Source organism: Trachemys scripta, chromosome 12, assembly GCF_013100865.1.
Source record: "Trachemys scripta elegans isolate TJP31775 chromosome 12, CAS_Tse_1.0, whole genome shotgun sequence".
Lineage (NCBI taxonomy): Eukaryota > Metazoa > Chordata > Testudines > Emydidae > Trachemys > Trachemys scripta.
Window position 1 is genome coordinate 23,281,732 of NC_048309.1, and position 26,984 is coordinate 23,308,715.

General features: G+C 43.1%; 1 protein-coding gene across 5 annotated transcripts in view; it reads left to right on the forward strand.

The window, feature by feature from the left end:
- PTPRT (protein tyrosine phosphatase receptor type T) overlaps positions 1-26,984 on the forward strand; it is a 707,111-nt gene that overhangs the window by 152,917 nt on the left and 527,210 nt on the right. For all 5 annotated transcript variants that reach the window (XM_034787359.1, XM_034787363.1, XM_034787360.1 and 2 more), the window contains exon 2: positions 23,392-23,517. In XM_034787359.1, the coding sequence (XP_034643250.1) occupies positions 23,392-23,517 (126 nt within the window). The remainder of the gene's footprint in view (positions 1-23,391; positions 23,518-26,984) is intronic.

Genomic DNA, 26,984 nt, shown 5'->3' on the forward strand with positions numbered 1-26,984 from the left:
GCATAGAGCTAGCACAGAAACCTAACACATTGACATGGGTAGATTTGCTTTTCTGTATTTTGGCCTGTATAAGTCATTCAAGTATAGCTTCAAACACTTAGGCATATGTAGCCATTTGATGCACGAAGACAGATATTTTGCCTTTCTTTGCTCTTTTTGAAAGGGGGTTTATTTCCATGTCACGGGGAGTGCCATGAGCAATGTTCCAAAATGTGTGGGGAAGGGGTTGTTCTTCTGAAAAGTGGATAAATCCATAGCAATTCTCATAATTTCTCCCCTCCTTTTTGTCTAGCTGGTCCAAAGACTGTCCATGTGAAATGTTAGGAAAATATATACTATAAGAAACAATCCTACACAAGAAGGGGGATAGATTAGATGATCTTCCAGGGCTAATTTCTATGGATTTTCAAAAGGGCAGAAGGCCAGAATCATGTACTTAGACTGCAGTTTTTGCACAAGATGTGTCTAGTTGTCTATCTGGCCATTTGTGCCAATAAATATCCTATTTGCAAAAGGTTATAGTATTTATGCAGGTGCTCCCAGGGAAACCTAGGATAAGACTGCTCTGTTTCCCAGAGATGTAGATGCAAACCTGGGGGAAGGCAAAGGTGGCTTTAAGTAACTTGTGTGTGCTCTCTCTCCTGGATGGGTGCAGATCCAAGGATAATTTACAACAGATACTGATCTGTAGCCCTGAAGGCTTCCCCCTCCCACTCTCAGCACTCCCCCACACCAGGGCTTGCGAGCATGGGCATCTGGACCGCATATGTGTAACTCTTCCCCTGCTGGGGAAGCCCCCTCCCAGAGCTTGTATAATTTCCATATGCTGCACCTGTTCACGTTTATATAGTGCTCTTTATCTCAGTCAGTCTATAGCTCTCAGCTCTAGCAATAGCTTTTCATTAGTGCAGAGTAGTTGTGCAAGTATGGGAGGAATTTGGAGGTACTCCTCTGAAAATCATGAAGTCAGCCTTTGGGAGAGTTCCATGTGGAATTGTCCGCCCTAGGGTTCCCTTAAGAAACCAGCATTCCAGTTGCCCAGAATTGTCTTAAGTACACTTCAGAGAACTTTTCAGGAGAAATGAAGTGTGCCTTGGTTTATTTAGGGATAGATTTTACAGCCACACCTTCTCACACACTTAACTCCAGAGGATTCCTTCTGTCTCAGAAGGATGAAGGGCTAAGTCAACACTGCTGGCATGAAAAGGTGTAGGTCCAAGAAGCATAGTTTGGGAGAGAAAGGAGAGTTTTAAGTGCAAAGTGGATTTTATCCTGAAAATTTCTAAACGCATTTGAGAAAATATGGAAGGGCTTAACCCCTTTTGTAAAAAGAGAAATCAATCTTAGATTAGCAACAAAATTCAGTTTAAAAGCTCTTTGACTGCATCCCAGTTTAATCTGCTGACACATAACCAATATTGAAGGAACATATTCTAATTCTCAGTATAGTCACTAATGCCACACCAGTATCTTTTATTATGAATTTTGCATTTCCAGGAAATGCACGTTTTGATCACAACAATGTAAACTGTTTAAGGAATGCTCCCTATTTCAGGGCTTCCCTTGCAGGTGTCTGCGCTACTCTCAGTATTTCTGTCTGTTACCATAGCTCTGGGCTTCTCTCAGCCAAAGAGACCTGTCTCCTCTGCTGTCTCTCCACAACGGAGTTCCTTCATTCTACTTATTGTGGCTAAGATTTGCCCCCTCTGACCAAGCGCCAGTTAGCTACTCCCCTCCCCACATGCAGAGCATGACTAACTGGGTGCATTTGCTACTCTTGCATGTGATAGGGGTTAAGCCCCATCGCAATCGGACGTAGGGTTTTTGCTAAAGGCGTGTAAATCCTGTTCAGTCTATCATAGATACCTCTGCCCATTTTTACTTGGCTTATGTGACCCTAGCTAGTTTCTAGGAAATTCACTAACTAGGTGGTGATTGTTTCTAAAAAGGTCCAAGCAAGCTTATTTTCCTCTGTGAAGATCTCTGTGTAAGAGGGGGAATGGTCCTCCTATTGTGGGGAACTTTCCTGGCTTCTGCACTACTCCGGTGAAATGGGCTAGCGAAAGGATCTGAGTCCTCGCTCCCACTTCCTTTACCCAGCGGCCTCCCTGCCCTTGAGGACTCTCATTCCACTCTCCTGTCTGGCAGAGTCCTCGTAAACCCCGACAAGGCTGGGCCCAGGATTCCTGGGGGGCTCAACCCCCAACCCTGCTGTGGTCACCTAGGACAGGGGCTAGAGTATCCCCACTCCGGGGTACCCTCTCTGCACTGAGCACCTCCCTGACCCACTGATTATTCCATACAATTTACAGCAAATACAAGTTGTTTACTTAACAATTAATTTAAAGAAAAGAATAAGGAAAAATGGGAAAGGTTAAAGGAAAACACATCACCCCGCTCTGTGGCAGGGAACATGACAAACAGTGTCTCTGGACATCAAGGCACTTTGCAGTCTGTTCCTTGTAGGTCCCAGGTCTCCTTCTCAGGCCATGGCTCTGCGGCAGGGATGCTGCGGGTTGGACACTTGCAATGGTGGTGGCCACACACCTCCGGGCTTTGGGTGGTGGGACCATTCTTCCCAGCACCAGCCCCCCATCAGGTTAAGATCCCCCTCCTAGCCTGGCCTGCAAGGACCCTTGGCTGGGGGTGTCTTTCTGTGCTGGGCCCTTTGCCCAAGCTGCCCCCCTTGGCTGGCCCCACTTGCTCACCACACACTCTGTGGCTGCAGCTCTGCTCCCAGCACAGGATCTGCTCTCCCTGGGCTGCGTCTCTGGCTCTGTGGCTGCGCCTCTGGCCCCTGGATCTGGCACGGTTCTGCTCTCCAGCTCAGCTTGGGCCCCTGCTTTCCCCTTAGCTCGGCCCCACTCTGTCTGACCCAGGCAATTCCAGTTCACACGGAGGACGGGACCCACCCTGGTCTCCTGTCATGCTGATTAGCTGCCCGCCCTGTCAATCAGGCTGACCTGGAGCATTGGCCTCTCGCCATTGTTCCTGGGACTGTCAGTCTCAGGGTCCTGATTTCCCATTAACCCCTCCCCTTTTAGTGCTGGGAGTTAGCCAACCAAAACCCACCCACTGAATGTTAGTAAGGGGGCAACAGTCCCCTTACATCTGCTTTCAGATAAAGTCTTAATTAAATTAAAGGTAGTAGTAGAAATCTTTCAAATTTACTAATGGAAAATCTGTAGTAGTTAGAAACAAGATACAGACTACAGAAATGTAGTCTTGGAATGCCGGAGTATATCACAGTTGGGAAGGTGTTATCTAAGCCACCAACGTTGTTAAAGGTTGTGCCTGTCAAAAGAGGTTTCCTAAAAATGTAAATAGCTTATCCCTTTTTTGAAAACCTCAAGCATGTGAGCCAGCATGATCTTGAGCTTAATGTACATGAACAGGATTGTAAAAATCTCTCAAGATTCAGTGGAGGCAAAGACAAGCTTGTAATAACCCATCATTAATTAGTTTTATTAGTAACTCATGTCTTCATCACTGAGGTTTCATGTCCACAACAGTTATTTTAAATCTGATCAAGTCAGTTGGAGACTTGCCTGAGGAAAGACTTTAGAGCCAGTTATCCTGATTATATTTTTCTCATCCTTTCTTCTCTCTGTAAATACCATTTCTGTCTGCAAACACATTGGAGATCAAATCCAGTTTAATGATTGCCCAGTTTAATTAAACGGTCCTGATCTTAAACATTATTAGTGTGATACTGCAGTGATTGGTGCCCTTGTCTGCACATTAATATCAAAGTGCACTTTCTAGGAGGGGGTGTGTGTGTGTGTGTGTGTGTGTGTGTGTGTGTGTGTGTGTGTGTGTGTGTGTGTGTGTAAAAAACAACAACAACAACAATAAAAAAACGAAAGGAAAATTGATGCCTATTTCAAATACACCCCCTTTTTAATTATCCTAACCTTGAAGTCCAGGACCAAAGCTATAGCTGCATTGTGTGCTAGATAGGAGGGGGTGAGCTCTAGAGCCAAGTTACTGTAGAATTTTTGCATCCACACTATAGAATAATGTAGGATTAGTAATTGGGGCTATAGAAGGGATTAGATACAATCCAACATGTTTTTTAATACACACAGAAATGGGCCGTGAGTGGGAGGGCCTCTGAGAGAACTATGAATTTAGATGTGTTGTCAAATACATGTCAATTACTGGAAAACAAGTTGAGTGATTAAGGGAGAGAAGGCTGGGAATATGTTTTCACCTGGGCCAAAGACCAACCTCTTAATTTGGCCAACAGATTCCTGATAACCAGCCCCACCTAACATGAGATGTGTAGAAACCTAGAGTTAGAAGGTACCGCAAGGGTCATCTAGTCTAATCCTCTGCCCAGATCCAGGACGACACTTTCAGATTCTGATAGCTTTTAGTGTAGCACTAGGGAATAGTGGGGAGGGGAAGAATCGGAGCAATGATGGGAGGTTGCAGCAAGGGAGGAGTTGGGAGAGTATTCTGCACCCTATGCCAACTTTTGCCCCTTAGGGCTGTATTCCCAGGGGGGAGGGTCTGAGCAGGGAGGACTAGGCTGTGCCGGACAGACTGGGAGAGGAGCAGGGGTAGGGAAGGGACTAAAATGCAGCCAGTGCTGCCTCTGGCTCCTTAAATGATTGTCAAGGAGCCAGAGGCAGTGGAAGGGGGCGGGGGAGAGCTGGGCTGTAGAACCTGGGTGCTGTGAGAAATTATTTTAACAGAGGAAATAAACTGCATCAAAACTTCCTCAATGCAGAGTTCAGGTTGCTCAGGAGTGTCTCATGCCTTTCCAGAAAGCAGAGTTCAGCTACCCTCAAACCTCTGAAAACCAGGAAATGAAGAATTTAGGTACACACCAGCCCTGCAATGGAGCCTTAAAATTGTCCTCTTTGAGCAATGCCTCAACTTTGCAATAACATGCCTGCTAACCGCTGTACCCTTACAGATGCTACAAACCACTCTGGGAACAGATCACATGAGCGCTGTAGGACGAAGTCTGTCCTCATCTTTGCTATGGCTAAACTCAGGTTTAGGTCCAGATGTAGCAAACAGGAGATGCCCTATGCCCCAACCCTGAGCCTGCTCCACACAAATCACCTAAGACTTGTGAAATGCTACCACCCTTATTAGCCTTGCCCGGAGGCTTCCTCCTGAGACATTTTCTTTGATACCTCACTGACTCCAGACACCAGTCATATATACCACTGGGCTGACAATCCCGTGACAAGATGATCCCTGTGTGCTGCTACTGACACAACCACTGAAGTGAGGCCTTGATGGTACGTGTGCATCCTTTGTCATATCAGGGTCCCAGATCTGCCAGGCTGCTCCAACTGATCCCTCCCCCATTCAGTACAGCTACACTAACACAGCAAATGCAGCTGGAGTGCATGCAGATAAATGCTGCAGTTCAGATCTGTGGGACAACACAAACAATGGCATCTTCTCATAGTCCCTCATGTCTATTTATGAAACCACTGGTTTCCCAGTGGCTATTGCCAACTCCAGGGGAAGAGTTGAGGTTGTGTTACTGGGGTGGCATATACCTTTATTTTCATTTCCTAGCATTCAGAGTTTCAGTGTAGCAGAAACCTCAGCACTGGATGTAAATGGGCTTTAATGACTTTGTTAACCTAGAAAGGGGACCATTCCAAAAGAATGATTACTGAGATATATTTGGCCTGATTTTTATTTTAGAGGTTAGAATAACTAATGTATTCACTAAATCAAAGTGCATACTTTTCTTGCATTTGAGTACAGATGAGTTGTTGTCTGCATATATTTTCCTCTTTCTCCTCCCTATCGTGAGAAAAACTGAAATGGAAAGGAAAAATGTACCACTGAAGCAAAACCCGGGCTGCACAGTCGTCTCCTGGCTAAACTTAACAAAGTATAACTCCCTTACAGTTTTCCAGGTCTCTATGTTTATTGTCTTTACTCCTTATGCTAACAAGATCAGAATTCCCAGTTATGTATAGCTTTTCCTTGGTCCGTATTCGTCTTATTCACAGTTCTGAGACATATGAATTCTTGTCACAGATGAGTGTTTCCACGAGCAATTAAATTAAAAATTTAACCCAACTGGGGACCTGATCTTCAGGGTTCTGTTCAGTTATCCTATTTATCTAATCTTAATATAATCTTAAATGACTCTAATATCGTCATGTGTACCACACTCATCTCTTTGGTATCAGATAAGCGAATGCTCACGTCTCCCACCCCTCAAATGAAATCCTAAAGAGAGTGGGGTTTCCTCGCTAACATTTGGCCGTTCCTCATTCTTGAATATGGTATTTCAGTCATTTAGCTTTTAGATTGTTCCCCCATTTCCCTTCAAACCTACCATGGACATTAATGCCTTGTCTACACTAGAGGGCTAAGCGAATGTAAGTTACGCAACTAAGTGAGGCAACTTACATAACTAAAGTCAATGTAATTTACATCGACTTAGTGCAGTGTAGACACCGTGTAATGTCGGTGGGAGATGCAGTCCTGTCAACATAGTTTCTGCCTCTTGTTGAAGTGGAGTACTGAAGTCAATGGGAGAGTGCTCTCTCATTGACTTATCGCATCTTCACCAGACCCACTAAAGCCACTGGATTGATTTCAGCAGCACCGATTTAGCCTGTAGTGAAGACAAGCCCTGAGGCGCAGCTCCTCAAAGGTATTGAGGCTCCCAACTTCCATGAATTTCAGTTAGGCCCGTGGATTTCAATGAAAGTTAGGAGCCTCAGTACCTTTGAGGATCTGGATCTAATTCTCCCAGTACGGATAATTTACATGCAAAGTTTCAAAGCTGACGTTTTAAACTAGGATTAAAAATGGTGATCGGAAAATGTATTGAAGGAAGATTTTAGGATTCTACAGTTTTTAAAAGTCACTTTTTGGGCTGAAATTGAGCATTAGAAGTTTGAGGCCCAAAGGAAAAATGCCCTGAAGTAGGGAACTTCAAATGGGAAACTTTTTGCAAGCTCAGCTATAGGTTTTGCTACCCACTGTGTGTTGTCATACACATGCAGCATGGACAGAACTGTCATGATCAGTTTCTAAGTGAAGTCTGAGCTGAACATGAATTGTAAATAAGCAAATATGTTTACAAATTTGAATGACTTACTGTAAATTAAAAACCTGAGCAGATAGTGTTGAGTTGTGCAAAACACACCAATTGATGGTTGCTTCTTTCCAGCATAAATGGATGAAGGCAAACAGCCTCAAACTCCTTAATGAACTGAACAGCAGGATTGCAGCTGTGAAACGGCTGGAATTAGCCTGACGGTCATGATTGTAGATTACCTGTGATTTGTCACTGGCCATAGCCAGCTGAGGGCATTTCAAATGGATGGATAAAAGGGATAGGGGAACAGAGAAAGCATGATCAAGACTAACTGGGTTTGAGCATGTGTCAGCAAACTGGGCAGAGGTGTAAATTGTTGCATCTTGCTCTCTCCCATTGACAATACAAATGTTTCCTCTACAGTTACTGGATTTTTTTTCTTCACATTGCAAATTCTGAGATGTCTCTATAGAGGTAATTGAATTTTTCTTAATGTTACAGTTTGCTTTTTTTTTCTTTTTTCCTCCCAGCTGCTGCCACGCTTTAATATAAAGTTTAGGAGAAATTAGCAGCCGGGTCTCTTTTGAACATGTGCCATTGATCATACATTTTAGTGGGAGCTCTGTGGTTGGTTGTACTTAAACACTCTCTGTTGCCTATCTGAGCTCACTTGCGTATCGTAACCAGGGAAGTTTGTTCAACAGGAAAGAAGCTCTCTGTATTTTGAAGAGTTCATATCTACTGTTAGACAAGGATCTATTTGTTTGCTCTTGGCACATATTGTAGTTTGTTTGTTTTGCTACTTTCCCCCGAGAATTTACAAACATCCACAACACACAAGTCTGGAGGCCAAAAGTGAGCAGAGCTTTCTATCATTCCCGTGTTCATGCCATGCTGCAGAAGAGATCTGGGCTCTCAGCTCATCCTACTTCTGCTGTGATCCCCGAAAAGCATTCTGGGTAGTGCCATGCAAATGTATGTTATGGAGATGGGGAAAGCACAAATAATGCAAATATGATGGAACAAATGAGCTAAAACAATCAGGATGCCAAGATAGCAGAGCTTGTCTCTGGCTCCTTTTTGGTTCCTCCCTGTCTGACCTCCTGTGACCAGGTGGCATTCTAACTCCCTTAAGCTTTGCAACGTTTGCTGCAGAGCCTGGTCCTTGACCTACTGCCAGTCCAAATTAGCCAGTGCATGCCCAGAGTCCCTGAAAACAAAACAGCTGGCAAACCATAATCCTTCCAGGGTCGACTTGTTCTTTGTACATTGAATAAAGATCCTAGCTTACTTGAGAATACTTAAAAATGTGTCTTTAAATACCCTTCAGGCTGTACTTAATGTAAATTCAATAGCAAATGCTAGATAAGTACCAGCAATGAGTACAGGAATATTTACAGAGGCTTAACAACCCTGTAATAAATAAATGTACAAACCTGTAGCTATAACAGTTGTTAAACTTCAATAAATATATTTTATACAGCCACCCACTAGGATTAGCTTGCAATAACCACTTTATTAAATTGAACAAGATGCAATAAACATCGCAACTCAGTGTGTGTGTTATTAAAAACTAATTGACTAATAAAATCACATTGTTGATATTCAACAATGGATGCTGGTTATATTTTTAAACAGGCTTCAGACATTCAACTGGTACCTAGCTAATATTTTGATATTTGCATTACTACAGCTAAACTCAATCTGAGACTTGTACAGTGCTGGAGCCCTAATTACACCTGTTCTTCTGAATTTAATTATTTATTTTTTAAACCCTCAATATTATTCAGTGGATTTCAATTTGCAGCATGGAAGTCTTCAGCAGGAAGAATTTAAGGCATTAGGATGGCCATTAAGTGTGGCTGAGTTATTGGCTGTGTTGCGAGCTGCCATTCACCCAGAGCAATTCAGTCAAGTTCAAGAGAGACTAGGTGGATTTTAACCTTTCACTGAAAACTACAAGAGAATCCAAATATGTGCTACAGTACAGCAAGTAAATAAACTCGCTCCCTTCTCACTCTATGCTGGGTGGTCCAGCAAGACATACCAGTTGCAGGCAGACAAATCTTTCTCCCTGTTTAGAGTCTGTCTCCACTCCACCAACAGAGAAGCTCTTAACACCCCCTTATATATGCTAGGCCAGGGGTCGGCAACGTTTGGCACGCAGCTCGCCAGGGTAAGCAATGGGGCCAATGGGGGCGGCGGGAAGCCGTGGCCAGCACATCCCTCGACCCGCGCCGCTTCCCGCCGCCCCCATTGGCCCGGGACAGCGAACCGCGGCCAGTGGGAGCCACGATCGGCCGAACCTGCCGCGTCAGCGGGTAAATAAACTGGTCAGGCCCGCTAGGGTGCTTACCCTGGCGAGCCGCTTGCCGAACGTTGCCGACCCCTGTGCTAGGCTATTCATGCATCCTGTAACATGCATGTACACAGTGTGTCCCGACAGGCTCAACAATGGCTCTCCCTATTGCCAGAAAATGTGAAATACATGCTAAAAAGATTAAAAAATGAAAACAAGAAGGGTAAAAGTGCCTCACCCTGAGTACATAGGAACATCTAAGAGTGTGGGCCTGTATCGGGGCTCTCCAGTAGGAGCAGCTGATAAGGATCATCTAGAATCTTACATTTTTACTTCCCTTCTGCAAACCTCTGGATCTTTTTGTGAGCAAAAGTACAGAACTGTGTCGCTAGCATGGGGAAGAGCCATGTTCGTATGGATTTAACTATGCTAATACCATTGTTTAAACTTCAGAGAATGCCCAGTCTAAGCTAGACATTTCCAAAAAACCTGAGCGGACAAAGGCTGAGTGGAAACCTCCTGAAATAAATAGGTGGCTTCTTCTAAAGGCCTCAACATGTTGGACTAAGCCTGCTCATGTTGACATTAATGGGAGCAGAGTTAAGCCCATCCTGCATACTTTTGAGAGAGCCACAAAGCACTTGGGTTTCTTAGCAGAGAAGCAAACTAGATCCCTTGTCAAGCTTGCATGTCAGAAGATAAGACCTCAAAAGAGGAGAGTTTGTTTCTACCATGTCTACTGGATTTCCAGAAAAGCCTCCTGGAAATGCCCTCATTTTAAGCAACCAACTGCATGCTCTTCTCTGAAGCCCCCATGGTAAAGCACGATTAATACAAGAAAGACTGTTTCCCATGTGGCAGCCCTGGCTGCATTGCAAGAATACTGCTTTTAAAGGTCAGAAGAAAGAAGATAGAGATGTGACAGGTTTATGCATATGTTTTGGAATCACTGAAAGTGTTCCATCTGAGAGAATTTATTTTAGTCATAATCAAGGGCAATATGAATAAATCAACACCAGGGCGGCTTGCTTAAAGTCCAACCAGGTAATTTTGTTGCTCCTAACTAAAATAAATAAATAAATACATAAATATATGTCTAGAAACCTCAGAGAGGTAAATATAGGTATGGGAAGTTGGTTTAACAGCCCAACTCAAGGAAATTAGCAAGAATTGTAGTTGGGATTTAAATGACAGTGCAGAATGGGCAGCTAGTTCATGTAGCATCATTACAAAAAGCGAAAATGAAGAATTACCATAGGAAAGATTGGCAAAGATCCTTATGCACCAGATGCTGTCAAAAAGTCCTTCTGCATTTGGTCGAAAACACCACAAGTGTAATGTGGTAAAATAATCCTTTCTAGGGTATGTTGCACAGTTAAACCCAAAAGTTGCCCCAAGTTTAGAGAAGAGCAAAGCTCGGATGCAGATCTTATAGGTACAGTGACTGTGCAGCAAACTGCTTTGGTTAGGCCAATACAGTCAAATATTAATTTCAACTCTATTTAAACATAAAAACTATAAAGTGGATACTGGAGCACAATCCAGCATTATTCCAAGAAAAGTATATTATAATATTATAACTAAAGAAAAGATACAGAAATGTAAGGACAGCAAGACTTATTCTCATAGTTAGGCCATAAGAATAGTAATAAGCAACTGGTGTAAAGTTTTTAAAAACCACTATTATTTGACTGTCCATTTAGTAAATGCAGAAGTACCACCTCTCTTAGAGAACAAGTTTGTTAGCTCTAAAATGTTACAGAATCAAATGGAGACTATGTTAGGAGAATTCTCAGATGTTTTCCAAGACTCAGGATGGCAGGATGGAGGTCACCAGATTGGGATAGACAAGTCAGTAACTTTAGTTGTCCATCTACCAACAAAATTCCATTTGCTTTAACAGTTAAAGTGAAAACTGAACTAAATATGGAAAGATAGGATTACTGAAAAGGTAGAACCTACCACTGAGTTATATTGAAAAAGCAATGCAATTATGGATGTGCATAAATCCTCACATTTAAATAAAGCAATAAGATGTTACCATTGAACCACTAAGGTAGTGACAGCTAAGCTGTCAGAAGCAAAGATGTTCTTAGTATTAGAAGCAGGACATGCATTCTGGCAAGTGAAGTAAGATGAGTCGTGCTCTAAGTTTGTCACTTGGACATTACACATTTAAACAAAAGACATTTAGCATTATGCTCCTGAGGTATTTGAAAGTAATTTGATAGATTCTTGATGGATTACTAGGTACTGAAGTTGTAATGGATGATGATTCAATTTGAACTAGGACTCTCAAAGAATACAATGAAAGACTTAGGGAAGCTTTGCAGAGAGAGTGAGTGAGACCCCTAACAGTGAATTTAAGAATTAAAAATTGGTCTAACCAGACATAAACGGAGCATAGCTTAATTGCTCGTTCAAATATAACAATAATAGCTATAAAGTGGATCTACATAGATTTGAGGATGATCAACATTTTGGCAAAATCCATTCCAAATCTATGGTCAATAAGCTCTCAAGGGAACTGCTGGAATAGGACCTTGCCTGTCATTGGGAAGACAAAAAACAGGCATTTGAGCAGGTCAAACATTGTTTGACAATCCACTAGTTTTAAAATAAGATTTAACTAAGCCAGGCACCATATCAGTAGATGCATCATTCACTAGGTACATAACTTCTTCAGAATGGCAATCTAGGCAAGGATATAAATATAGTTGTGTTGGTGGTTGCATGTTCTTTGTGTGTGTGTGTGTGTGTGTGTGTGTGTGTGTGTGTGAGAGAGAGAGAGAGAGAGAATGAAGAAGCATGTAGATAAGCTACCTCAAAGCCTATATGGAAATGGATGTATAATGCAAAAGCTGAAAAAGATACATTTCATGTTGAATATGTATCTGAAATGAAGTGTATGAAGTTCATCTAATGAATCATGTGCCTATTACTACTTCATGACTTCCAGAGTTTCATATTGAAATAGATACCATTTTACATAAGCTGAAATTATCAATTTTGCCAGGATGAGCCAGATAAAAGAGCAAATTTATGTCCCCAGCTGAAGCCATTGTTGTCATTTTCAGTTAAAAAAAAAATGTGAACAACATTTTGCCAGGAGGAAAAACTGTTTCTCCTCCCCCACCCACCCCCTCTATGGATTTAGGTACTGAGAAAAAAAAAAGGGAGGTCACAATAACTTCTTCCTGATGGCATAAATTCCTCTAATATGGCAGTCCAGTGGATGGAAAGTCCAAACAGAAGAGCTGATTCGAGGTTATGAAATCCTATAGAGGATGTGTCTAAAACTAGGGGGGATTTGTTTGAATTCGGGGTTTTCAAAGAGACTTAAGGGAGATGGGTGCTTAAGTTCCCTTGTTCCCTTCTGAAAATTTCAGCCTAAGTTTATGGATGGCTTTCTATTAATCAACCATGCAATAAATGGGTGATTATGACCAATAGTAAATTGCTGGGCATGTTTGTAAGTGTGGAATGTCATGAATATGCCAATACCTGCGGTACGAGTTTGAGCGCATCATTTCCTCATCAAAATAGTCTGAGCAATGTGATGGCCAAAAGAGTTCTTCAGACAGCAAAAAACAAACAAAAAAACCCTATTAAATTAAGCTAACTGTGACAATAAAAATACATATCTAGCCAGGTGGTAGTTCTAGAAACACACCAGGAGGACTGCCTCATCACTGACTCTGGACAGTTGAAGAGTTTTACTTCTTACACTCCCCCAGTCACACAAGCCTACACTCAATATCTGGCTTAAAAAAAAACAAATGAAAGAGAGGCAAACGAAACAAAGTTTACTAGGGCAGACAGGCAAACCGTGACCAGACTGACAGCTGGGCAACCAGTCCCCCTGAGAACTGGTGATCGCAGCCAGGAGCCAGCAAGAGTCATCACTGCCAAAGAAGAGCCATGATCAGACTTTATCATAAGTGGATGGTCAGAAGTACTGGAGAAACCATTGAGATTTACTTCAAACATCACAGTGTACTGGTTACCTGGAGAAACAGGTGACTGCTAGATTCATCAAGGAACAAGTAGTGAGGAAGGCAACGGGTAGTATCTGTTTCATTGGGACGATTGTGGACTCCAGCATTGTTGAGATCATTGTTGGGGCCTGAACCAAACCCTTTTAAATTCAGTGGAAATCTTTCTATTGACTTCAACGGGCTTTGCATCCAGCACTTTGACACCATGGTATAGAGTCAGACCAATAGGCTAAGGGGAAAATAAAACATTCTTCCTGATGCCAGCAGTCATAGGTACACTCTGATTTTCTTCTTCTCCCTGAATGGCAGGAGAGGACAATAAAGTCAATTTTCCCATCCCTGGTGGAATCCATCCCCCTTTCTGGATATGGTAAGCCATCTGTGCTCAAGAAAGATATTATCAGAGAGAATACGTTGTTTGGGAACTAGAGATGCAAGTCAGATCTACAGTCTGAACATGCCCAAACTTTAGGTATGTTCAGATGTAGGTTTCTGGTTCAGGTCCATCTCTTTTTGGAGTGCCCTAGAATGCATATACAGGATTAATTACTCTTCCTAGAGGAGGATACACTGGGCTCTCCTCCAGGGATTTGTCTCGTGTACGCTCTAAGTGTATGCATAGGTCCAAATTCAACTCTTTAAAGCCTCTTCTTTATTCTACAGCCCTATAGCTGTCTATGTTGCATGAAGGATGCTGTATCAAATATAAGTTGTCTAAATACTCTGAAGTGAGTCATGGAATAAATTTGTATATATTAAAAACAACAAAAATCTCTTGCAATAGACATTATTGCTCTAATAGCCCAAGTGCATCTCCTCTGGCTCTGTGAACATGAGCATGCTGGGAGGAGACAAGAATTAATGGTCAAAGAGAACAATCCTATTCTTGTTCTAAAAGTCCTATGGTACATCAACAGTACCTCCCTGCTATAGGATTCACCCCTTCCTCTATCCTCATCTTCTATGCTCTTGCAAAGCTATGGAGGGCCAAAATCCCATTTTCCTCTAGAGAAAGCTTAACAACTTGTACTCCAGGTAAATTTTTCCCATTTAGATCTGCTCTGTGCATTTATATCCTCTTAATATTTTTTTAAAAGGGGAAAAAAATAAAGTAAATAAGGGTTTATCCCCAAGAGGAAAGACCTGAAGCAGGAACAATGAGACTGCTGATGCTCTTTCTTTCTCTTCTGGGGATGATGCAAATACTTGATCAAGTGATGCCTGATCCCATGTTGTTCCTGTGTGCATTAAGATGCACTGTAGATCCAATGAGCCTTCCCATCGTCTTTTTTTTTTTTTAATCCCTTTTAAAAGTATTGTTTCTATCTGGCGAGTCCATGACTGACATTGGATGACTTTATAAAACATTCCACTAATTGGATTTGTTAAAATAAATAAATCAAACACTAATTGGAATGTGCCCTGCCATTATTTTTGCTTACTGAATTAGATATAATGGCGTGAAGTCCTTTTTATCGTATTTGTGCACTTATTTAAACACCCCCCTGGCACACACTTCTGCAAATTCAATTATATATTCAAGGAAAGCATTCAATTTATGCAAGGCTGGTTTACATTTAATCCGGGGGCAAGACTCAGTAACTGATGATAGGTCTGCTCAAAATTAATTAGCATCACTCAGATGAGCAGTGGCATTGTTACAAGCCTGCAGTGTAAAACAAGGGGTTATTTTATCCTTCCTGTGTGTATGCCATTATTTGCCTAAATATGACCCCTTTTGAATCAGGAAGGCTGTTTCATTGCTTGTTTGGGTTTCTATTTTTGCTAGCAAGAGGTCACTCATTGCTCATGTTGCATCTGGCCAAGTTGAAATGATCTCAGTTTCCTTTTCCCCTGTCCCACTTTTGAGCCACAACCTCCAGCGTTACTTTTTAGCTGATTGGAAGAGGAGACAGGTAGAACCAAAAGCTGCCTTTGCTCTTCCTGAAAGCCTCACCGTTTTTAACACTTGGCATGAGCTTTCTGTCTGCATGTGGATATTTTCACCTTTTGTGAAATTACTTTGTGGGGTTTAGCCCTGTATCATAGTTAAATTCTAACTTGGGTAATTCTGACTTTCTAAATTCCTCTTTCAATGTGATGAATCGAATATTCTTCACTTTTGCTCTTCACTTGTGTGATTAATTTCACTGTGGCGGTTAGGGACAGGGCTGGCTCCAGGCACCAGCTGAGCAAGCTGGTGCTTGGGGCGGCAAATTGTTCGAGGAGGTATTCTGCCCAATCTTAGGGCGGCACGGCCGCTTTTTTTTTTGTTATTGTTCCGCTCCGGCCGTCCTGTAGGGTGCGGCGACACAGAGAACCAGTCCTCTTCCTTCCCTCCCCGCCGACCGGAGAGAGCCCTCGCGGGAGGTGGCAGGAGGCGGCGCAGCAGGAGGGGCCGCGTGGCAGTGCCCCTGCTGTAGCCCTGGCCTCCCCCTTCTCTCTCTCTCTCCCACCCGCTCCCTCACCCCACCCCCCATCCGGTCCCCCTGCACCCGCGCCGCAGGTTTTTGTTTGTTTGTTTGTTTTTTGCTTTGCCATTCTGGCCACCCCGTTTTTTTTTGCTTGGGGCGGCCAAAAAGCCAGAGCCGACCCTGGTTAGGGAGAGGCTCTGTTTCACCTCTGAGCTAGTTACACTTCAGTGAAAGGTGACAGTGTGTCTATAGAGGGATCATGCCTGTATGTGGCCTTATAGACCAATGTATTTAGACGTGGCTAGCTGAAGTCCATGTTTAGGTACTTACACAAATGGCCTGGTTTTCAGAAGTGCTGTGTTCAGAACTCCCACTGACACCTGTATAAATCAGGGCTGAATTTGGTCTGCAGCCTGCGTTTCCGTGGAAGAGTCCTAATCTGGGCAGAGGTAGTTACCCTTCCCTTCCCCCCACCTTTTGTCTAGGAAACCCAAGCATATTATTCCTTCTGTGGTATAATGCTGAAACCCACCAGCGGGGGGGGGTTGTTGCCAGGGGATTTAACCTGCAGTTAGTGGGTTGGTGTATATTGTGGCAACTCCAAGAACCACTCCGTCTGTCATGCTCATCTAACAGGACTTTAAAAAAAATCATCTTATTCTCTATTATTTTAAATCATGGAACCATACTGTATAACAGGGTTATTTCCTTTGCTTACAAACACATATTCAAGACCACTTTCATCCATTGGGGAAGTAAACAAAATAATAATAATAATAATAAAATGCTTTTATATAGCACTTTTCACCATAAACTCAAAGTGTTTTAACAAAGGAATTAAGCATCATTATCCCCATTTTACAGATGGGGAAACTGAAGCAAAGAGACAGAAAGTGACTCACCCACAGTCACCCAGCAGACCAAGCCAGGAATAGATCCCAGTCAAGTGTTCTGTCCACTAGGCCACCCTACTTCCACTCTCCCAGTACATTATTCCAAGCCTCCCTCCTTTCCCCCCACCCAAGAGGTCTTTTCCTTTAGGACAGGTATTTTGAGGGTCTGATTCTATTCTGAGGATTAAGGATTGACCAGGGCCGGAGCTTCCACTAGGCAATCCTAGGCAGTCGCCTAGGGTGGCAGGATTTGGGGAGCAGTATTTTGCTGTCCTCCGTGCAAATTCGGTGACGGGGGGTCCTTCCGCTCCGGGTCTTCGGCAGAAATTCGGCGGCAGGTCCTTCACTCGCTCCGGGACCCGCCGCCGAAGTGCCCTGAAGACGCAAAGAGGAAGGACCCCTGCCGCCAAATGCTCAGAGGAGGAGCGCTGCTGCCTAGGGTGGCAAAAACCCTGGCGCTGCTCCTGGGATTGACCACATGAAAATTCTTACTCAGAGCTGCTTCCTGTCTGTAATATCCACCACTGTAGTTATGAACGTTAGTTTACTGATTTTGGGGACTATAAAGCCAACACCAGTAGGAGAGCATGAGCTAGACTGTTTTGTCAAAGCAATGCAGTTATGGAGCTGTCACGGGGGGCATAAGTTGAATGTTCTAAGGTTGTATTGGCATAACTGAGGATATCATTTAGCGTGTGGAATTTTTATTTCAAATGATTGCATGGGAAATGAAAGCCCACTAGATTCCAATCCCAGGTTGAATGTGCAGGGTTGGCAGTTAAAAAAAAGACATTTGTATTTGTAAAGAACATATTGCATCTGGAATTACTGAGCTGCAATAAGCATCATGCCACTTTCCAGTCATGGTTCAGAGCCTTGAGTTGCAATGTAGTGCCACACACAGAATTCTCTCTTTCAAAAAAGGAACCCCCCCCCCCCCAACTTGCAGATCTAAACTAGGACTGCTACAACTATTAAATACTGCAGTGTTCTATGGTGACTGGTCCCAACCTTCTAGCACCCCTCTCCTCATTCTCTGGCTGCGGGGATTGCTCCTTCACCCCTTTCATTCAATGGGTTCTCCTTTCCTCCCTTTGGTTCAGTGGGGGTACCAGAACCCTTGTTTTCCTTTTCTTCTCCCTTTACAAGCCATATCTGGGTAGTTTAGTCACAGAAACAGTTCTATCAACTTTGTGCTGATCACTCACAAAGCTTCTTTTTTACCTGAAGTCTGCCTTCCTCCTTCCAAACCAAAACCACAGCCTGTTTTTCTGACTTCTCTCGGATGTTCAGTCACCAACTGAAATTTAAACTTAAATGGCCAAAGTGGAACCTCGTGATCTTTTGCCCAGCAGCCTGCTGCTCTCTCTTCTCTAACATACTGGACCCCACCAACCTCTGTCACTCAGATCCATAGTCTTTGCTCCATCTTTGACCTTACCCTGTTTTGACCCACACATTCAGGCTGTCTCTGTCTTCCCATTTCTTCCTGTGGAAGATCGCCAAGATCCAATCTTTCTTTTCTACCCATACTGCTAATCTCTTGTCCAAGCCCCGATCTTGCACATTGATTACCGTAATATCTCCTCTGGCCTCGTTGTCTGGAATTTCACCCTGTGAAGTCCATTCAAGATACTGCTACTGCTAAATTCATCTTCCTCACTCATTGCTCTGACTGTGTTATCCCATCTTTTCAAATTCCTGCAGGATCATCTGCCTCTTCAAACACAAATGTCTTATCACCCTCACCTATCCATCTAGCACTTTCACACTTCCTCTCACGCTGCTGTTTAGGAGTGGAAAAGTTCCCAGTTAATTTCTGAGATGTCATCACCTTATCCTCCTTGGAGTTCGTCCTCAAAGTTCACCTCTTCCACAATGCATACAGTCAGATACAACCTGATCATGACAAGGTAGTTAGACAAGTTGGAACTATTGCTCCCGTTGAGTAAAACTTGCACACATCGTGTTTTTCACCATCTCCCATTCTCCCTCCCTCAGCTCTCTCATTTGTCTTATCTACATGCCGTCTTTTTGGATTTTGGGGCAGCAACTGTCTTTTTTTTTTTTTGGTATGTATTTGTACAACACCTGATAAAATAAGATCTATGTTGATTGAGGTATCTAGGCAATATTGAAATAACTGTCTAGCAACACCATTGCTATTTTAAGATTTCAATCAGCTTGGACAGTGAAATGAGACTGGTAAATTTCTCCTTGTGCTCCTCTTTTGCTAGCACAGTGCTGCTGTGTTTGAGGTGCCCTATGCTATAGGAGAGTTCTAATTGCTCCCCCCCCCATCAAAAAAAAGTAATTGGTTCATATTAGGTTTTGTAGATTTTGATTACAAAACATTTTGCCCTTTAAAATACTTTGGTCCTTTAATAGGATAATGAAATAATACAAAATAATGGGTTGATGCTCGTTATAGTCTGTCATCAAAATCAACAAAGATGAAAGTCAACAAGATGAAATTCAGGAAAGACAAGTGCAAAGTACTATGCTTAGGAAGGAAAAATCAAGGAAGCAAGGAATCAGGGAACATCTAACTCCCAGGCGAGGTAGGGTACAACTGGCAGGTTGTCTGCAGACAGGACCGGCTCCAGGCACCAGCTTGGCAAGCAGGTACTTGGGGCGGCCACTCCGGAGAGGGGCGGCAGGCCAAGCTATTCGGCGGCAATTCAGCGGATGGTCCCTCACTCCCGCTCGGAGCGAAGGACCTTCCACCGAATTGCCACCGCAGATCGTGATCACGGCTTTTTTTTTTTTTTTTTTTTTTTTTTTTGGCTGCTTGGGGTGGCCAAAACCCTAGATCCGGCCCTGTCTGCAGAACAAGTTAATATGGTTCTGAATACCACTGGGTTACTCTACACACCCTCTTAACTACAGAGGTGTCAGAGGAGCACAGCTGACTGGAAAACAAATGTCAGCATAGGAACAGAGCCAGCCTTGCTTGCCTGTGTGGTAGAGAAAGCCAAAGCAGTGCAGAGTCAATGTTACTATGGGTAAGGCCCACAATCCATGGGACGTTCTAATGGATTCATTGCTGATGCATGTTTGGCAGGCCAAGTAGGGCGTGGGTTCCGAGAAAGGGATATGCATGGGGGCAATGTAACTGGGACAAAATAGTGATTCTCTAATAAGGTGGGAATTCTCCATCAGGACCTCATCAGGACTGGCCTCTGCTTGACCCTTCTGCAGTTGGCAGCTGTCAGGTATACATACCAGGAAGATGCTGCACAACTGTAGCCTTTCCTAACATTCAAATTCTTTCCTCTTGCATACCTCGATGAAGATGGGAAATATGGCTCTTTGTTTACTCATCATTAAATAGTTAATTTTGGAGCTACATCTAAGCTATTCTCTCCATTATTCTTTCTTGTTGAAGGGTTCACATGTTTTCATATTTTTATATTACCTTTTCAATGGGAGAATGATTGGTTGGTTTGTACAATGACTGCCCACCTCTTCTGGTATGTAGAAAGAGAAGAAGCTCAATTGAGGGAGATCTGGGAATTGCTGTAATTAACCAGAACAGATGTAGCATTCCCAGAGAGAGAACCTTGATGAGTGGAAAGATAATATTCTGTTGAATGTGGAGTCCTTCTTGTAGGTATAAATTGCCTATTTGTTCATAGAAATCTAAGGAATGAATACACTTTTTGCCTAAATAGAATATATGCTAATTAAAGTCTAAGTGACTATTTTCAGAGTGGTAAGTAATTATTGTGAGTCATGATCTGTCAGCCATCTAGAAGCCTCCTCTTCATAAATTCATTCCCAGCATTTCATTTTGCAATGCTGGCTAGTGCTGGTCAAATACCACACACGTTATTTGTGTTCAGGCATGGCAAGTTCATTCCATTATTCATGGGGGGTCTCTTTATTCACAAGTGTTCAGACAGCTGCCAATTTATTTACGACTGTTAGCCAATTCCAAGAATTTTACAGATTGCATTATAAATGATCATTCAGCCAAATGTTTGCACTTGATCGTCTGCTATTTGCTTTTTGTTTGTTTGCTATTTTCTGTTTGTTATTCTCTCATTTTTAAAAAGTTTCAGTCCATCAGGAAGCAGAAATACTTGTGACTTAAATGACGAGTACTAACATGCCGCAAACAACAGAATGCAAATAATCCAAGTGAACAGTTCAAAGAGGAAGGCTGGACTTGTATATACATGGCACCAGACTGAGGTTTTGGAGATCTGGGTTCTGTTCCTGGCACTGCCACCTAGGGCTGAGCATTAAGAGAAGCCAGTTTGCTGAAGCTGTGAGTGTGCCATGTGCCAACAGCTTTATAAGTGAATGTAGAGATCAAGGACAGCATAAAGACACAATAAGACAATAAAACTATATTCTCTATATAAGGTAGAGAAACTGGAAATCAATAATTTATATTATTTTTATTCAAATGCAAAATTTGAAATGGATTCTTACCCCCCAAAGGAAAGTTAATTCATGCTGTGAGGATGATGAAATGGAGTCTTCTGGTGAAGGAAGTTTCATGCTGGTTTATTCCCCTGCTGGTGTTTGTTTAAATGCAAATTGATCTGTTTCCTGTAATCTCTTCCCCTTGCCATGATGCTGAGTGATTATCTCCTACCCTTGTTGGCCTTATACTCCTATTTATCCTCTGTGTAAATTGCATTCCCATTGTCTCTTAATGTACCTTCAAAATATCTTCTAGAAACCACATTCCTTTGTCTTGGGTGGGGTAACTTTAGCCCTGCATGGCAGACACACTTTGATAACATAATGTCGAATATGTTTGTAATTTTGAATTTGTCCTCTGTATGTGATGCAATAATTAAGGCTGCGAGTTTGTCACAGAGGTCACAGAAGTCACGGATTCCTGCACCAGGCGCACCGTCTGCTGCTGAGGCAGTCTCAGGCCCCCGCACCTCCACTGCATGACCCCACCAAGCAGCAGAGTTTGGGTGTAGGAGGGGATAGAGGGTTGGGGCACAGGATGGGGTGAGGTGGACTTTGGGCGGCGCTTAGCTGGGAGGCTCCCCGGAACCAGCGACATCCCCCTTGCACAGTTACTAGGCGGAGGCATGGCCAGGCAGCTCTGTACACTGCTTCCGCTCAGAGCACTTGCTTTGCAGCTCCCATTGGCTGGCAACCACGGAGCCTGCAGGTGGAGGCAGCACACAGAGCTGCCTGGCCACGCTTCCACCTAGCAACTGAGCAAGGGGGATGTCACTGCTTCCAAGGAGCCCCCCCCCAGGTAAGTGCTGCCCAGAGCCTGCTTCATCCTGACCCGTGGCCCAACCCCCTGCCCCTCCAACACCCAAACTCTGCTGCGGCTGGGGGGGGGAGGGGAGGCACGGACCCAGGTAGGGAGCCTGTTGGCCACTCTCTTGTCCTCCCCAAGCAGCCGGGCCACCCTCCCCCAGCACCTGCAAGGCCCCTGGGCAGTTCCCCCCCCCCAAAGTTTTATTCATTGGTATTTTTAGTAAAAGTCATGGACAGGGTCATGGGCAGTGAATTTTTGTTTACTGCCCGTGACCTGTCCATGATTTTTACTAAAAATATCCGTGATCAGGAGCGGCACCAGGGTTTTTGGCGCCCTAGGCAGGGGTCCTTCCGCGCTCCCGGTTGTTGTCGGCAATTCTGCGGCGGGAGAGTCCTTCCGCGCTCCCGGTCTTCAGGGCACTTTGGCGGCAGGTCCCGGAGTGAGTGAAGGACCTGCCGCAGAATTGCCGCCGAAGACTGCCGAATTGCTGCCGAGGGTGGCAAAATGCCACCCCCCCAAATCCTGGCGCCCTAGGCAACTGCCTAGATCACCTAAATGGAAGCGCCAGCCCTGTCCGTGACTAAAACATAGCCTTAACAATAATATCAATGATCAGTATGGTGTTAGCTTTCTACTGATATCTTACACGACACCTTCTAGATACAGGTTATGACATTAGTAGGTTGGGATACATTGAATGGGTCGGACCAGCTGAAACTCAATACCAGATAACAGTGAGTCGCTTGCCCTCTTGCACTGGGATGCTGTTAAGATCACAGTATGCTGCAGCAACAACAAAAAATGTGAAATGTACAATGGTATCTCCTCTTTGCTGCAGCAAGGTATTATACTGTGCCATGGTAAGGGTTGACTTTAATGGGCTCCCACTATACAAATTGTTACTTCTTGGTATTGGGTCAAACAATTGGCTCATCACATCCTTACCTATGGCACTAGAAAGTTGAAAGGTAAGTAAATGTGAGAGACGTGGTCTTGAAATCATCTATTAACCTGGCACTACTGAATGTTTAAAAGTGTAAATGAAGGGCTTGAGAGTTTGCACAATGAAGCCATGGTTAACATTTGCCATATGAATTTCTATTCCTCCCTCCTATCTGAACATCTTGGTTTTCAAGCTCTGTAGCTAGGAAACAGTTACTGTGCTTCAGACCTGAATCCTCATGCCTGAAATGCCAGACTGCTGTTTAAATTCTTAAGTCATGAGGCTGAATCTAAGGTAATAGCCATAACTAACAGCAGCACAATCAGAGAGAGAGAAAATAAGATTCTCCTCCCCACCCCACCCCCCCGCAAAAAAAGTGGGCCTTTGATATCCAGAAGTCTTTCCTGGATATCCTAAAGCAAATACAGAAATCTAATGTGCCAGAAATTCATTTTGCATTTTGTTTTTCCTTCCAGAATTTATATAAAAGCATTGATGTAAATGAAATAACATAATGAGACAGAAGTAATTAATAGACAGAAGTATTTATTCAGCTTTCTTGCCCTCAGGTGGTTGTTCCTTTGATGAACACTACAGTAACTGTGGTTATAGCGTGGCACTGGGGACCAATGGATTTACCTGGGAGCAGCTCAACACCTGGGAAAAGCCAACGATGGATCCTGCTGTCCCGACTGGTATGTATGGAGCATGCAGAACAGGGAAGGCCATTAACAGAGTGTTCGTATTTGGATGGGATTTACTGTGAGAATTTTTCTACATGTGAGCTCTGTGCTGACTTGTATGGGTTGGAATTCATCCATTTATATGCAACGGCTTTTGTGTTAAAAGTAACCAAGTAGAGGAATGCATAACCATTAGAAATGGGAAAAAACTGGGGCAACTTGTCAAAACATAGACATTTGCCATTATTTTGTCAGACCATGAGTGAAGTGTGTGGGATCCATTTTATTTCAACTCTCACTTGCGGAGAGAGGTGAGTTTCAGAAAAAAAAATGGTCCAGGGTTTGGCCAGTCTTTGGACCTGCTCTGGAGAGATGCAAAGTGCCTTTTTTTCCGGATGAAGCCAGGGGAGATGAAAGTGCTGAGCATGTCATTGGAGGTGCTCAACACCTTGTAGGATCGGTCTCTTCGGGAAGTTCAGGGATGTCAGACTTTCTAATAGCTCATTACACTTTAACTTCAGTGCTGTGAACTAGCAGTCTATGGTGTTTGGATATACAGTATAAAGGTGATAATGCTGGTTCCCTGTGAAGAATGAGTGTATTCTAATGGGATAAACTGGACCTGGACCCACACTGACTAGTCTTGGGTTCCAGGAGACAAATTATGTTCCAGTATTTGGGAATGCCAGCAGAGATGGACACTAATAACATAAGTTAATGATTTATTAGTGGGTACAGACATCCAAGTCCTCTGTTTTCTAGGATATCTAAACTGGAAGTTCTTCTCTGGAAAGTTGTCTGATGCTTCAGCATCACTCCCAAAAGTACTGCTTCCTCTTGACAGTTAGAATTTGGTAAGCTGGCTGTCAAATAAGTTCTTTCCCAGGTACTAGTGATTTTGGGTGTTAAACTAGACATTTTTAAAAGTACCTGATTTTCAGGGAGTGTTCTGCAGCCATCTTCTGAAAATCAGCCATGTTAGAGGTGTAACACTTGACACCCAAAATCACTGGTCACTTTTGATGATTTTGGTCTCTGATCCATTTTGCCAACACAAGAAGTCGTTGTTTCCACTTACTGCATTGTATTTTGACAAGGTAAGCATGAGAAAAATGGGCAAAACTAATCCAGAATGTTGTCCAATAGGGATTTTTATCCCTGCAGTGATTAGAATGAGGGGGGCCACAGCTCCCACTCCTCTGCTAGAGGAAGAGCAAGGTCCTCAACAGCTCTTTCTTTGGCTGGTACAGTCATAGCTCCTCATCCTGTTTCAGTCTACTTCAGTCACTGTTGTTGAAGCCAGTTCTCATCTCTGTACACAGTTATTGGCATTAGAAAGTAAACATGCCACAGCAACCACAATGACTGAGCAATTCCTCCATTGCTTCCAGGTTTCATTTATGCCCTGGTTGCATATTGTTTTCAGTTTAGATTGGAAACTGTCTTTTAGTGTCTGTACAGCACTCACCACACCTGATCTCGGCATGCTTCTGTAGTACAAATAAATTGTGATAGCAGATACAGCATTCTCCCATTCTAACTGCAAGGAAATATTGCTTTATTTGGATATGAATGTGCATAATTGTTAGTAAATGTAGTTAGTAACTTTCTCCTGGTAAGCATGTTATGCAATCATGCAAGACCTATTTTCAATCTGGGACACTTAGGCTTTGGCACCCTAAGTGGGACATCTTGTTCTGTACTCATGCTGGAAAAGTTGGGCAAAGTATCGCTCTACGTATAGACTTACACACATTGGGGTCCTATATACATCCATTTATAGATAACATAACCCTAAATGGTGCATATGTGTCCATGCACACAAACAAACTAAACTCTACTATACCATGGTATTTTTAATAGCAGAAGAAAAAATAGTACTATACCATTGTAATTTTTGTTACCTTGATGGTATTTTAGGCCATATCCTAGCTTTACAGCAGGAGATACCACATTGTGCAATCTTTGGTGGCATCCAGAGTCCATGGAAAGAGTGACTTTTACCAGACAGGTACAAGATTTGTTCATCAATAGTACTTTTTATGTCTGCTCTCATGCGATGGCAAGGTGTAGCACCACTCTAGTCCAGCCTGCATCAGCATTTCCATGATCAATACTGTTTTTATGTACATTCTCTGTCTGGTTTCCCAAACACCAGCAGGCCCCACTGACTTCAGCTGGAGCTGTGAGTACTCTTCTGAAACAATGCTTAAGCTATTGTGATTTTTATTTCCATGCTGAGACTCTGCTACAAGGGTCTCCATCCAAGGACAACTTTCTGCTCTTTATTCTTTGAATCAAAATGCCCCAAAAGATTCAAACATTCCATCATCAACGTTAAAAATTTTGGACATTTTATTTTTGATCATTACTAGCAAATAATATTGTTTGCCATGAATTCTGTGATAAATTTCCCAGGACTGGAAACAAAGGGCTAAGTTAATTGGAGAATTAAGATCCCAGATGCCAGTTGTTTTATTAAATAAATGCTATTTTTAAAAATCTGACAGAGATAAGTCATGGGTACCCATCCACTGATTTAGGTAGGACTTCTAGTCCACCTCCTTGCATTTTAGCAGGAGAGATTATAACAAAATCTTCCTTAACAGATGGATGTCTAATCAAGCCTTAATATCCCCAGTGAGGGGGATTTTGCTGCCTTTTTGCAACTTGTTCCACTGACTATTTGAGTTGTAAACTTTTTCCTACTTCTTACCCTCAATTTTACATTTTTTGTCTCCATCACATTATCTCTTGTTCTGTTCTTGTTGACTAGTGAGAATAATCAGTTGCTGCCCCCTTTATAACCTCCTTTTTTGTACTATACACAATTAAGCCTTCATTTCTCAAGACTCAATGTGACCCAGTCCTTTAAATCTTTCCTCACATGGTATGTCTTATTTCCCTCCCTATGCCCCCAAGCCTGTTTTCATTGCTCTTGCTTTCCTCTCAGGTCTCTCCAGCGTATGTGATGTCTTTTTGGAGTCGTTGCCCAAAACTGAACCTTGCGTTTACCAGGCATTGATTCAATACTCCATAGGGGAGCACTGGCAGGACAATGGTTTCAACTCTATTCTACATGAACTGGCCACAGAAAACAAGCCTATTCTATTGCTGCTCCTTCTTTTCCAATGCAGGGTAACATTCAGTCTCTGCCCCCCTCCAACCTCTCTCTCCCTTCTTAAGTACTAGTATTGGACGGTGCTCGAAGAATACAGTCCTTGAGCTTATGAGATGCATGTGTACACCTCTCTGTGTGTGTTTCTTAGAGGCAAACATTTCTGTAGGAAAAGTATCCTACATTATGGTCAGCCGGGCAAAAATAAAAGCCTTTTACGAGACTGTAACACTTGCAGCATTCCCCGCACCTTGGACATGTCTGGCCCAGTAGCAGCCCAATCATAATAATAATGGTTTAACATTTTGTGGGTTCAAAGCGCTTTACAAGCATTAACTAATTAACTCCAGAGAAAACCTAA